Below are 12,102 nucleotides of genomic sequence, written 5' to 3'. Positions count from 1 at the left end.
AGTAGCACTGCACACCCACTTGGTGGCAGCAATGGGTCAAAATGTATCTTTCAGTTAAAGAGAGTTAGAGAAGAGTTATCAACGCCATCAAATCAGGTCCAGAATCAGGACTTTCCCCGTCACTATCTGAAACATGTCCCATTGTGAAAATATGGAGCACTATAAGTAAATAAGGATGGCTTTAGTCTTGTGTGTGTGGACCCGCATGTTTTTGCATCAGAATCAGAATTGGTTTTTATTGCCATGTGTGTTTTCACAGACACGGAATTGACTGTGGCATGTGACCTAACCCTACATCTAACCCTAAACCCTGACATCTCCACACCCTACCTAACACTCAGCTTTCTAGTCTTATTTATATAGTGTTATGTTGTGCTGGGTAGGCTACAGAATTATTAGAATCATTATTTTAGACAGAAAAATATCATTTATGTACTTACAAGCACCCACAAGTACATCTCTGTTTTTAATTGTGGTGTGTCAGGTTGTTGAGTTGCCCAGTCCCCTTTGGTTTGAGCTGAGGTTCTGGCAAACTCAAAAATCATCAATTTGAGACACAAAAGACTGTGCATAGCTTTAAGTGTGAACTGAACATGGTTTCATCCACCACTACATGTGGGGGCTGTGCTAAAAAAAGCTATTACCATTGACGATTGAATAAGATATTCTATTTGAGAACATTTGAATGTGTACAATGTTTGAATATGTGTATGATATAATACATTAGAAACAGGAAAAGGCTGTTCATGTAGGGGTTATAAATACAATTGCTATGGAAAAAAATATATTTACAAATATGAATTATGAACATCATTCTAATGAGGATAATTTTTTGGAATTGAAAGGTACATCAATACATCATTATCATAACCATCATCATTATCATCTTAATCATAATCACTAATGTGACGTCAAGTTACAATGGTCCACCAACAATGGTCTGACTATCAAGAATCGCGACCAACTGTGGTTGTGGGAGGGGCTCTGTGGTTGAGGAGCACTCGAAGGTTGGTCACTGGTAGAGCAGGAAGGCCTGGAGTCTGAGGGGGAGGAACAGGCCCGAGGCGCCATGGAGACGACTGCCACCCAAACTCCGACGGATAGAGACCCGGCATGCCTGGGCCAGAGAACAGGGACCTGAAGAAGGGATGGAGATAGATGGAGTAAACCACATAATACAATACACACTCATCTGTCGATTGAGGCTTTCTGCTGCGTCTGCGTGACGGTGTGCGTTGGCGTGTACCTCTGCTCAGCAGTGTAGTTCTGACAGGGCTGTTGGCTGCTGCAAGGTCCAAAGGGGTCTTCCTGTCTGCGTTCCTACAACTCCCATCAGCCCCGTAGTCCATCAGAAGTTCCACCACTCTCACGCCACCTTCTCGCACTGCCACATGTAACGGTGAGTCTGGGCCACACCCCAACTGGACATCAGCACCTGGAGCAAAAGCGCAGCACAGGCACACATGGCGAGTTCAAAAGACATGTACTGCTAAATAGACTCAAATACATAACTGAGGCATTTGATACACAGTCTAGTGTCCTAACCCTTACCTAAGTACAGCAGCCTCTCCACACATTCTGCGGACCGGGCCAAGCAGGCTGAGTACAGTGGGGTCCCCTGCCCAGGTAGCTGCAGGTCTATGTGGGCCCCGTGAGTCAGCAGCACCTCCACACACTCGCTGTGGCCTGGAAATGAGATAACATTCACACATAACTCTTTCCAACCAAGGTAGTTTGACGGCTCTAATAAACAGTTCTTCACATTTCAAAACAACCGAAGGGTTTTGATGGGTATCAAAAAAATGTGACACCCATCAGAATGTGCTACCCGTACATTCATGTTACGTAATTTCAGTCTACAGCTGGTTTTACATTTACATTTATTCATTTAGCAGACGCTTTTATCCAAAGCGACTTCCAAGAGAGAGCTTTACAAAGTGCATAGGTCACTGATCAAAACAACAAGATAGCCACAAAAACATTGCGAGTTGCCAAAACATGAAGCACACATTGTGAACAACCAAAGTAAGTGCCAAAGGGAAGAACCATAACAGCATGTAGTTAAACAAGTTACAATTAAACAACATGAACCGCTATAAGAGCAAGTGTACCTGTGAAAAAAAAACAAGCAATAATAATAAAAACAATATATCACAGCGAGTACAAAATGTTTTAATCAGTTACCACTAACCACAAGAGCAACAAGTCTCTAAGCAAGAGTCATTGTGATCCTTGAGGAAACTAACATCGGGTCAAGCGAACCATTCCTAAGTACCGTTGTACTCCCGGAACAAGTGCGTCTTGAGCCTTTTCTTGAAGGTGGAGAGACAGTCAGTGTCTCTGATGGAGGTGGGGAGTTGATTCCACCACTGGGGGGCCAGACAGGAGAAGAGCTTGTGTTGGGACCGGGCGGTCTTGAGCGGTGGGACCACCAGGCGGTTGTCTGAAGAAGACCGTAGGTGACGGGTGGGGGTGTAAGGCTGCAGGAGAGACTTGATGTAGACGGGTGCAGTCCCGTTCACTGCTCGGAAGGTCAGTACCAGGGTCTTGAATCTGATACGGGCCATGATAGGTAGCCAGTGGAGAGAGATGAGGAGCGCGGTAACATGGGAGCGTCTGGGTAGATTGTAGACCAGGCGGGCCGCTGCGTTCTGAATCCTCTGAAGAGGGCGGGTTGCACATGCTAGGAGAGCGGCGAGTTGCAATAGTCCAACTTGGAGAGGACAAGTGCTTGGACTAGCAGCTGGGTGGAGTGCTCAGACAGGTATCTCCTGATCTTCTGGATGTTGTAGAGGGTGAATCTACATGACCGGGAGACCGCAGCAATGTGGGCCGTGAGGGAGAGCTCGTCGTCCATGGTAACCCCAAGGTTCCTGGCAGAGGATGAAGGGGTCACCGTCGCAGATCCCAGGGTGATTGAGAGATCGTGGGAGATGGAGGGTTTAGCCGGGCTGATGAGAAAATCTGTTTTGGCGAGGTTCAGCTGGAGGTGGTGCTCGGTCATCCAGGCGGAGATGTCTGTGAGGCAGGCCTCAATCCTAGCTGAGATCCCCGGATCGGTCGGGGGGAACGACAGGTACAGCTGCGTGTCGTCAGCGTAGCAGTGGTAGGAGAAGCCATGGGAGGTGATGATTGGTCCAAGTGAGGTGGTGTACAGAGAGAAGAGGAGGGGTCCAAGGACGGAGCCCTGTGGGACACCAGTGGAGAGCTGGCGAGGGCCTGACAGTTTGCCTCCCCAGGAGACCTGGTAGGATCTTCCCGACAGGTAGGATGAGATCCACTGGAGTGCAGTGCCAGTGATGCCCATCTCAGAAAGTCTGGAGAGCAGGATCTGGTGGTTAACCGTATCAAACGCTGCAGAAAGGTCCAGCAGAATGATGACGGATGACCTGGAAGCCGCTCTGGCAGACTGGAGGGCAGTGGTGACTGAAAGGAGGGGTTTTATCTGGGTCCAACTGTGATAACAAGCAAATACAGATATAACAGGGGACATTTCATGCCCGTGGAAATAGCACAGTCCCACAGCTTGATTCACAATGGCGGAAAGGGGGGTTTCACTCAGAAATTGAGTCCGTTTTCATGGGAACAGAGTGACCACAGACATACACAAACATCTGTACACATACCTTTTCTGGCAGCCTCATGGATAGGTGATGCCAGCTGGTGTGAGAAGAGGAGGACAGGGCTGTACTGCAGGATCAGTCTCACACATGCAGCGCTGCCACTGCTGCAGGCACTGGACAGGGGCGTGGCTCCGTCAGCAGTGACCGCCTCCACCTTCAGAGGTGGATAGACACAGGTAGGGGCCAGTCACAAAGCAGAATCATGAATTATTTATCCTGGGTTTGAGCCCTTCAGCTGCCTTTTAGCAAACAATCAGACCCATTGTCTTCACTCATTCAAATGCAGAATGAGATGAGTTTAACCCCTCAAACCTGATGGGTAAACCATCCCTTGGCTCAATCGCAACTGCTGTAACGCAGTTAGACCAGTTTGCATGTGAAACAAACGCTGCGTCGGGCTTGCTCTCGCAGTGAGAGGGTGTTCTTACATTGGCCCCACTCTCCAAGAGGAACTTGACGCAAGCGTAATGTCCACCCAGACACGCTTCATGGAGGGGAGAAACTCTGTCCATGGTCAGCGTGTCCACACTGTACCCCTGGAGAGAGGAGAAAGAAAAGAGAGAAAGACGGGGGGGGGGGGGGGGGGGGGAAGAAAGGACGCAAAGACCATTACAGATGTACTTGTGCGAGCCAGTAAGGGGTGTGCATGTGAGAGTAGGGTTCAAGTGTTCAGCAGTCTGGCCCGGTGAGTTTGTGTGTGCGTGTGTACCTGTGAGAGCAGAGTTCGGAGGTTCAGCAGTCTACCCTGAAAGGCGGCATCATGGAGGGGAGTCCTGTCCGACCACCAGTCTGACAAAAACAGACAAGCTTAGAACACAGTAACATCACACATCTCCTAGTGTGGCTCATCCATTTCCGGCCATTTCCTCCCCAACTTGCAGCAGGCATGTAAGCTTTTAGAACAACTCTGAACAGTTCCACTGCAACAGGTTCAATGTTGCAGTGGAGGAGTTGGACATGCCTTCCCGGAACTATACTATACAACATCCGAACATGTATGGTAGCACTCACCAACATTGAGGGGGAAAACAGAGCAGGAACAGTATCTTTGTTTCACCCATTTATTTTGGCCATCAAACAAAGCATGCAAACCTTTCAGTCTAGCCGGCCTTCATCAGAGCATCTGAGACTCTGTCCCTGCTCTTTTTCTCTCAGAGTTGGTGAGCGCTAGCAGGCATCTTTGGTTGTTGTTTATTGAAATATTGGAGATCCTTTTGGAGGAAACAATTCGAATCATTTCAATGGTGGGTCTAGTATAACAACAAGGCGTGGGAGTGTTGAGCACACCTACTTTTGGTATTCTTACTAATCAAACAGAACAAAGTTGGCACATGCAGAAGTAAGGGAAAAGAAAAAACAGGCCTACCAGCCATGAGCGAGTTGCATCCGAGTCGTCCAAATATGCGGTGGGACCCCATCCAAGGACGAAAACACAGGGCCATCTCTGTCTGAACACCAGCCATGGTCAAACAACACCAGCCTTGGAAGTTCCAGACTGACTGATTCTATCTGTGCTGGATACACAACCTTTCCTGCCTCCCCCACCTCTGGTTTCCTCCTTCCACACCTCCGGCCCTATCCTCCCCCACCCCTAAATGACTGCCCCAACCCCTGCACTCTAACCTCCTTAAGCCTCTGGCCCAGCACAAAAGAGGTATCACTTGTTTATATTCATTTTTATAGTTGGGGCTGACACAAAGACAACACTCTACACTTTCTATTTACAATAATAATAATAAACTGTATTTGTAATGTGCCTTTCTTGCACCGTACAGTAAAAATTTGAATCATAAAACATGATATACAATAAGAACAGACACAAATGAAATTAACAATAAAAATCCTGATTGAAACGGTATTGTACATTTTAATCCAAGGAAAGGAACATTTCTGATGGAACCAGGCAGTGAGTTCCACAGTTTAGGAGCAGTGCATAAGAAGCCCCTTCCACCCATGGTTTTTAATTTGCAGAGATGCTGGTACAGAGTGATAGTCAAATCACCAAAGAGGTTGGGTGTAACCACATCACAATTATCTTTTTATCTATGTGTCTGTTACACACACCTGAGTAATACATTCTGATGTGGCAGTGAGATTCAGTTTCATAATCAATCTTACTTGGATAATGGGAGAAATGTACACAGAAATACAGCAGTGTGTAGCACATGTGGAACCAACTCCCTTGTTTGTAAGTGTATGTAGACAATTCTGTTTCTATGCACCCGGATAAATATGTTCCTAATTTACCTTTTTTTTGTCCATGTTGTATTTGAGTTGTTGTAGTACTGTCCTGTGGACTCATACTGCACTTGCAAACCTTTCCAATGTTTTTCTTGAGATCTGATGTTATTGTTGCCCTATCTGTGGGATTAAGATTGTTATTGTAGCACTGTCTCATAGAAGACAGGCCGTTCCTTAGCTCTAATCACTGTAATACGGTTGCAACTGTGCACTTTTAGTCCTTGATTATCTGCTGCACTTACTATATCCTGTATATTATGTTGACAACATAATTCAAACCCAAGCCCAAGCTCATTCTATATATCCCAAATATCACTCAAGCAAATTGTAAGTGAAAACGTACTTGACGATAAACCGGTATATCTGGTTGAAAATCTATGTCTGCACACATACTTGTTTTTACAGTCACTGGCTCATTCATACGTCTCCATAAGCGATTATGGAGATAAAGTATGAATGAGCCACATTCCACTGGCTTAGAATGCAAATGCCAGGTTCTTTTTCTCAGCTACTATATGTGTTGTGCTGTATGCTTGTTTTTCCCAGGACAACATATGCTGAAAGATGTCATGTACACAATGATTTAATCTTCAGGAGGGTTGACGTTAGTAACTTTGCAAAGCAACTCAGAAAACTGTGCCAAAGACAATATCAGGATACATCTTCCAATAATATGATCTTACACCCACCACTATTAAAAGCAATGACAGGTAGTACATTATTTGATTTCCCAAAAGAAAATATAATAAAACAGATTTTTCCCTCATTTCACACAGACCAAAAAGCCTTGATTTGCATAAAGATATCCATTACATGAGTCCTAAACAAAGATGCCTCCTGAGTCATGACAAACATCAATGAAATCATAATCTGAAAACTAATCCAAGTTGTATAAATTAGAGATGGAAACTTTGTAAATATATGAAACACCGAAATAGGAACATTGTAAGGTCTGAGTACAAACACAATTGATCCTGAATTCCTGTTGTAGCAAACACTAGGAGTGCTTCTTCCTTGGTCTCTGAATGGCAAGTATCCTTTCCTTCCTTTCTCACTGGACGATCCAGTACTATCACCCCCCCCCCCTCCCTTCTTTATTCAGTGCAGTAAACCAAAAAAGGAATCTAAAAATACAATTTTCCAGGATTAAAGCAAGGGTTTAAAAAAGTTGGATCTCTATGTGATGTTTAAGTCCTAACCTTATCCACACCCATCTTTACCTGAGCAAGACAAACTGGCGTCGCTTTAATGTGAGAAGCAATCTACAGATGGTCCTTAAAGTGGTACTCTATTGATATGCAACACCAGTGGTCTGAACACAGTTGAATGCTTGTTAAGCACCTACAGATCATAACAGTCAGTTACACTTACACTCCTACTAGTAGGGGTAGTAGTGTCTCTAGATGTCAGTAGGATTGTTTAGGAGTGTGTGGCTGTGCTGCAGGTTGGCCAATGTCATAATCTGGTCTGGCCCACAGCTGGGTCCTTCGTCATGGCACTTTTCGAAGTAATACTTTTTCTACAATCCAATACCCTCCGCCACCGCCCCTGGGGGCCTGTGGCGTCCATGGCAACGTCCATGACACTGTCTGGGCGGAGCCACTGAAGGAGGAGCAGGAAGAGGAAGTCAAGGATGGCCATGAAGGAGAAGATGGCGCCGGCCACGGGGCCACAGTGAGACCTCAATCTGAACAACCTTCTGTCCAGGGGAAGGACCTCCTGTCCCACCACCTTGTCATAGACCTAGGGGAGAGGAGGCAACAGTTTAGTCTCATACAGCCACCATCTCAGTCACATTGGAGGGAGTAGGAGACTACATTTTAGCTGCACCGTAGAAAGCTTAGTTTGCCCCTGGCTAGACGACGTAGCCCCATTCATGTACTTAACATTTCTCCCTCCTTTCCTTCTCTTCTGTAAGAAATCTCAGACACAACACGGCAGAACAGGTCAACGCGGGTGCTCCTCAACACAGCTGACACATATCCAATCACATCAAATCAGTGATCCCTACAGGAAAAAAGGAGGCACGAGGGTCGCAAGCTCGTGCTCAAAAAGGGGCCGTGCCTTTTCCGTCCGCTCGGCCACGTTCCTCCAGGTGTAAAGGGTGCCCACCCGGGCGTGGATGGAGGCGGGCGAGGGGACGGTGCCCGCCCGTTGCCTGGCGATGACGCTCTCCAGGCCTTCGCACAGAGAACGCACGTTGGGCTCGCAGAGGGTGATCAGATCCTCCGGCAGAACCTCCGGGATGCCCCCTACTCGGGTGCTGACCACCTAGTCACACACACACACACACACACACACACACACACACACACACACACACACACACACACACACACACACACACACACACAATCGTTTGATCAAGTCATACACGATCTCAAGAAAGTTCTCATACCGCAGCTGCACCAGGCGCTTCCATGGATCCAATCGGATCTTTGATCCACTAACGCCAAGACATTTTCTAGTCGGCTGTACAGTCGGTGCTGTGACAGGAGACCCACCTGTAGACCACAGCTGGCCCCCTCCACTATGGCCATGCAGAAGGCCTCTGTCAAGGAGGTGTTGAGGAAGATGTGGCCTTGCACCAGAACTCCTCGCACGTCTTTGTGTTCCAGAGCCCCGAGCAGACGGACCCTGGGGGGGGGGGGGGGGGGGGGCAAACACATTACATTTACATTTAGTCACTTAGCAGACGCTCTTATCCAGAGCGACTTACAGTAAGTACAGGGACATTCCCCCGAGGCAAGTAGGGTGAAGTGCCTTGCCCAAGGACACAACGTCATTTGGCACGGCCAGGAATCGAACTGGCAACCTTCTGATTAATAGCCCGATTCCCTAACCGCTCAGCCATCTGACCCACATAACATCAATAACACAGAGCGGGTCAAGACAGGTTAACCCACCCACACACAGAAACTCAAACTGTGCCAAAAAGCCTAAACAGGTACCAAACAAACAGGTACCAAACATTCCTCTGCGTCAGTTCATTTAAAACGGACCATTGCCAACAGACAACGCGGTTACTTAACACGACGTACCTGTCATGGAGCTGGTATTTCTCTCGCACTTCCTCCAACACAATCCTCTTTGGCCCCTCTCCCCCAATGAGGAAATGTAGATCAGGATGTTTCAGACAGAGTTTTGGAATAATACCACCGAGGAGATCAATACCTGCAGGTTAACATGGGAACCCGTTCGTGAACGCGCACATTCCTTTGCAATATCTACAATCCACAACATCACCACTAGAGTCCTGTCATCCTTCTCGGATCTGAAGTATCAAAACAGCATCCCTCATATCAATCCAAAACACACACACACACGGACAACACAGTAATCCACTCGCTTACCTTTGCGGTAGACGAGGCGGCTGACCACCACTATGGTGATGGAGTCCTCTTGGCGTTGGGATGGGTCAGGGGTGAAGTCTGTGGGCTCCACGGCATTGGGGATGACAGAGACGATCTCTGGGTTGAGCCCCGCTCTCAGCACCGTGTTTTCCTTGCTGGTGTACGACACGCACACAATGTGATTGGTGTCGCACAGCGTCACCGTCAGTAGCTTATTGGTCAGCACTGAGCTCACGTCAGCGAATCCGAAGAGAGAGTGGTCGGTGAACACCTGGAACATAGAAAGGTCCCACACTTTAAGCATCTATATCCACAAGACATAGATATGTAGGGCCAAGTGGAAGTTGCAGAGCGAGGGAACGTATATATAGGGACGTTTTGAAAACATAACAATGTTATCATTCTATCAGTTGTACTGTAGCATGACACCGAGGCTCCTGGAGAAAGAGGGCACTGGGCACAGAGACTGACTTACATCCCTCTGTTCATTAGGCTACTTCCAACCTCTGTTCCCTATGAGACCCCCATTCATACAATCTCCATCTCATTCATTCTTTTCTCTCTGGTCTCCCTTCTTCCTACTACATATGTGTTCATATCCCCACTTGGAACAAGGTCGTCAGGGAAGACCTGGTTAGGATTAGAATAACTCAAGTTCAACTTAATCGTCACAGAAAGCCACTCACGGTGTTGATACCCATGGTCTTGGCGTGGAACAGTGCATCATGGGCCATGGCGGAGAAGGAACTGTGCGCATGCACCACAGAGATGCGCTCCCTGACGAACACACAGCGCAGCAAAGGCAGGCTGTGGAGGCAGGTGGTGATGGTAGATTGGTTGTACATCACCTGGAGGGGCAGGTAGTACACCTTGAGCCCATTGGTCAGGTAGCGAATCCCTGTCCTGTTGCCATAAGCATGGGTGGCCACAACCACCTTGTGCCCTTTCTCAATGAGACATTGGGACAGCTCGTATATGTGGCTCTCCACTCCACCCATATTAGGATAGAAGAAGTCAGACACCATGCAAATGTTGTGTTTGGCGGAGCCGCGGAAAGTGGCCGTAGCGGTGGGGACATCAGAGCCTTTGCTTGTGGTGGGGAGGTGCACAGCCACCCCTCTTCTTCTTTGGCCCATGGTGGAGGCTACAGGTGGGGTTATGTACGTCTGTCATTCAAGCGGTAGACATCTAGCATGACTGGTGAAGGCACCAAAACATATGACGTACACAAACAGGAAGAAGAATGACATACTTTGCTTGAGTTGATTGCTAAATCCAACCTGGATACATACTAATATAGCAGTACACTATTAGGCTGGCTAACAACAGCACCCAAATAATATTGCTTGACAAACCAGTTGGTTTTGCGATGATAATCTTATCTTCCAAACAAAGCCAAATTGAATATTCGCAGTTATCAAAGTCTTCCTCGCTCGATCTTCATTGCTAGCAAGCATTTAGCTCGCTATAAAACACAATACAAAGCCAGGGAAAACACTTCCTGGTCCGCGTCAGATTACTCACTTCCTCTTGCTTTCAAAAGCCCCAAGACGTATCCAGCACAAACCATGTAAAGTCTTAATCTATTACCAATTATTGCATGTTCCTTTACATTTAACCCTGTAAGACCCTTGGTTGTAAAATTACAACGACACCTTTAGCTCTCTAATTGCTAATATATTTTTACTTTTAAAGACCACAATAGGTTTCATGCAGCACCTATTTAGGTTTCGAATCAGAATCAGAATCAGAATGGGATTTATTCGCCATGAAAGTTTGCACAGACAAGGAATTTGCTTTGACAGGAAGGTGCATACAATAAACATATACCTAAAATTTAAATATGTGGACTATCTATACTAAGGGTACATAAACTAGCAGTACTAAGTGGGATTAGAATATAATTAAATATACAATAAAATAAAATATAAGTTGCCGTAAATTACAATATAAAAATACAAAAATAAAAATATTACAAAAAATACAAATGTACAAGATACCATTTTGTAATGCAGTGCAAAAAGCAGTGTGTTTTAAGCAAGAAGTCATTAGAGTCAGTGTGGTCCCTTGGCCTTGTTGAAGAGGCCAACAGCGGAAGGGAAGAAACTGTTTTTGTGGCGTGAGGTATTGGTCCTGATGGACCGCAGCCTTCTGCCGGAGGGGAGTGACTGAAACAGGGAGTGTCCAGGGTGGGAGGAGTCGGCCACAATCTTCCTCGCTCGCCTCAGGGTCCTCGAGGTGTGCAGGTCCTCGAGGGTAGGCAGATTGCAGCCAATCACCTTCTCAGCAGTGCGGATGATACGCTGCAGTCTGCTCTTGTCCTTGGCAGTGGCAGCAGCGTACCAGACGGTGATGGAGGAGGTGAGGATGGACTCAATGATGGCTGAGTAGAAGTGCACCATCATTGTCTTTGGCAGGTTGAACTTATTCAGCTGCCGAAGGAAGTACATCCTCTGTTGTGCTTTCTTGATGAGGGAGCTGATGTTCAGTTCCCACTTGAGGTCCTGGGAGAGGATAGTGCCCAGGAAGCGGAAGGACTCCACAGTGTTGACTGGGGAGTCACACAGGGTGATGGGGGTGAGTGGGGCTGTTTTCCTCCTGAAGTCCACAACCATCTCCACTGTCTTACAGTTTTTCCCCATTGCTTTGGATCATTTCACGAAACAGAAATGACATTCTCAAAACAACACGTGCAAACCTCCAAACCACTGGGCACTTGTTCACAAACTATTGGAATTTTTCATTCCTTTAATCAAATTGCAATTGTATTAGCACATCCTCGTAAATGACAAGTGCAATTGCCTACAGTTTGCACAAATTTAAAATGATTTAGCACATCTTTGAAATGGTTAAGTACCATTGCCTTCAGTTAGGCCAATTACCAA

At 46.7% G+C, this 12,102-nt stretch overlaps 2 protein-coding genes across 2 annotated transcripts; both read right to left on the bottom strand.

The window, feature by feature from the left end:
* Positions 1 to 692: 692 nt before the first annotated feature.
* Positions 693 to 5,086, bottom strand: asb11 (ankyrin repeat and SOCS box containing 11). Its single transcript, XM_067253410.1, has 7 exons — positions 4,990 to 5,086; positions 4,333 to 4,412; positions 4,052 to 4,159; positions 3,627 to 3,777; positions 1,552 to 1,686; positions 1,247 to 1,435; positions 693 to 1,137 (listed from the first exon to the last, which is right to left on the bottom strand). Exons 1-7 carry the CDS (start codon positions 5,084 to 5,086, stop codon positions 1,013 to 1,015), a joined length of 885 nt encoding a protein of 294 aa, XP_067109511.1. The 3' UTR covers positions 693 to 1,012.
* A 1,351-nt stretch (positions 5,087 to 6,437) lies between these two features.
* piga (phosphatidylinositol glycan anchor biosynthesis, class A) lies at positions 6,438 to 10,654 on the bottom strand. Its single transcript, XM_067257320.1, has 6 exons — positions 9,904 to 10,654; positions 9,218 to 9,488; positions 8,906 to 9,038; positions 8,369 to 8,501; positions 7,929 to 8,135; positions 6,438 to 7,607 (listed from the first exon to the last, which is right to left on the bottom strand). The coding sequence occupies exons 1-6, from the start codon at positions 10,351 to 10,353 to the stop codon at positions 7,320 to 7,322; spliced, it is 1,482 nt and encodes a 493-aa protein (XP_067113421.1). The 5' UTR covers positions 10,354 to 10,654; the 3' UTR covers positions 6,438 to 7,319.
* Positions 10,655 to 12,102: the final 1,448 nt, after the last annotated feature.

This window comes from Osmerus mordax, chromosome 2, assembly GCF_038355195.1.
Source record: "Osmerus mordax isolate fOsmMor3 chromosome 2, fOsmMor3.pri, whole genome shotgun sequence".
Classification (NCBI taxonomy): domain Eukaryota; kingdom Metazoa; phylum Chordata; class Actinopteri; order Osmeriformes; family Osmeridae; genus Osmerus; species Osmerus mordax.
The sequence above is the reverse complement of the archived record's forward strand: the minus strand, read 5'-3'. Positions and strand labels throughout refer to the sequence as shown.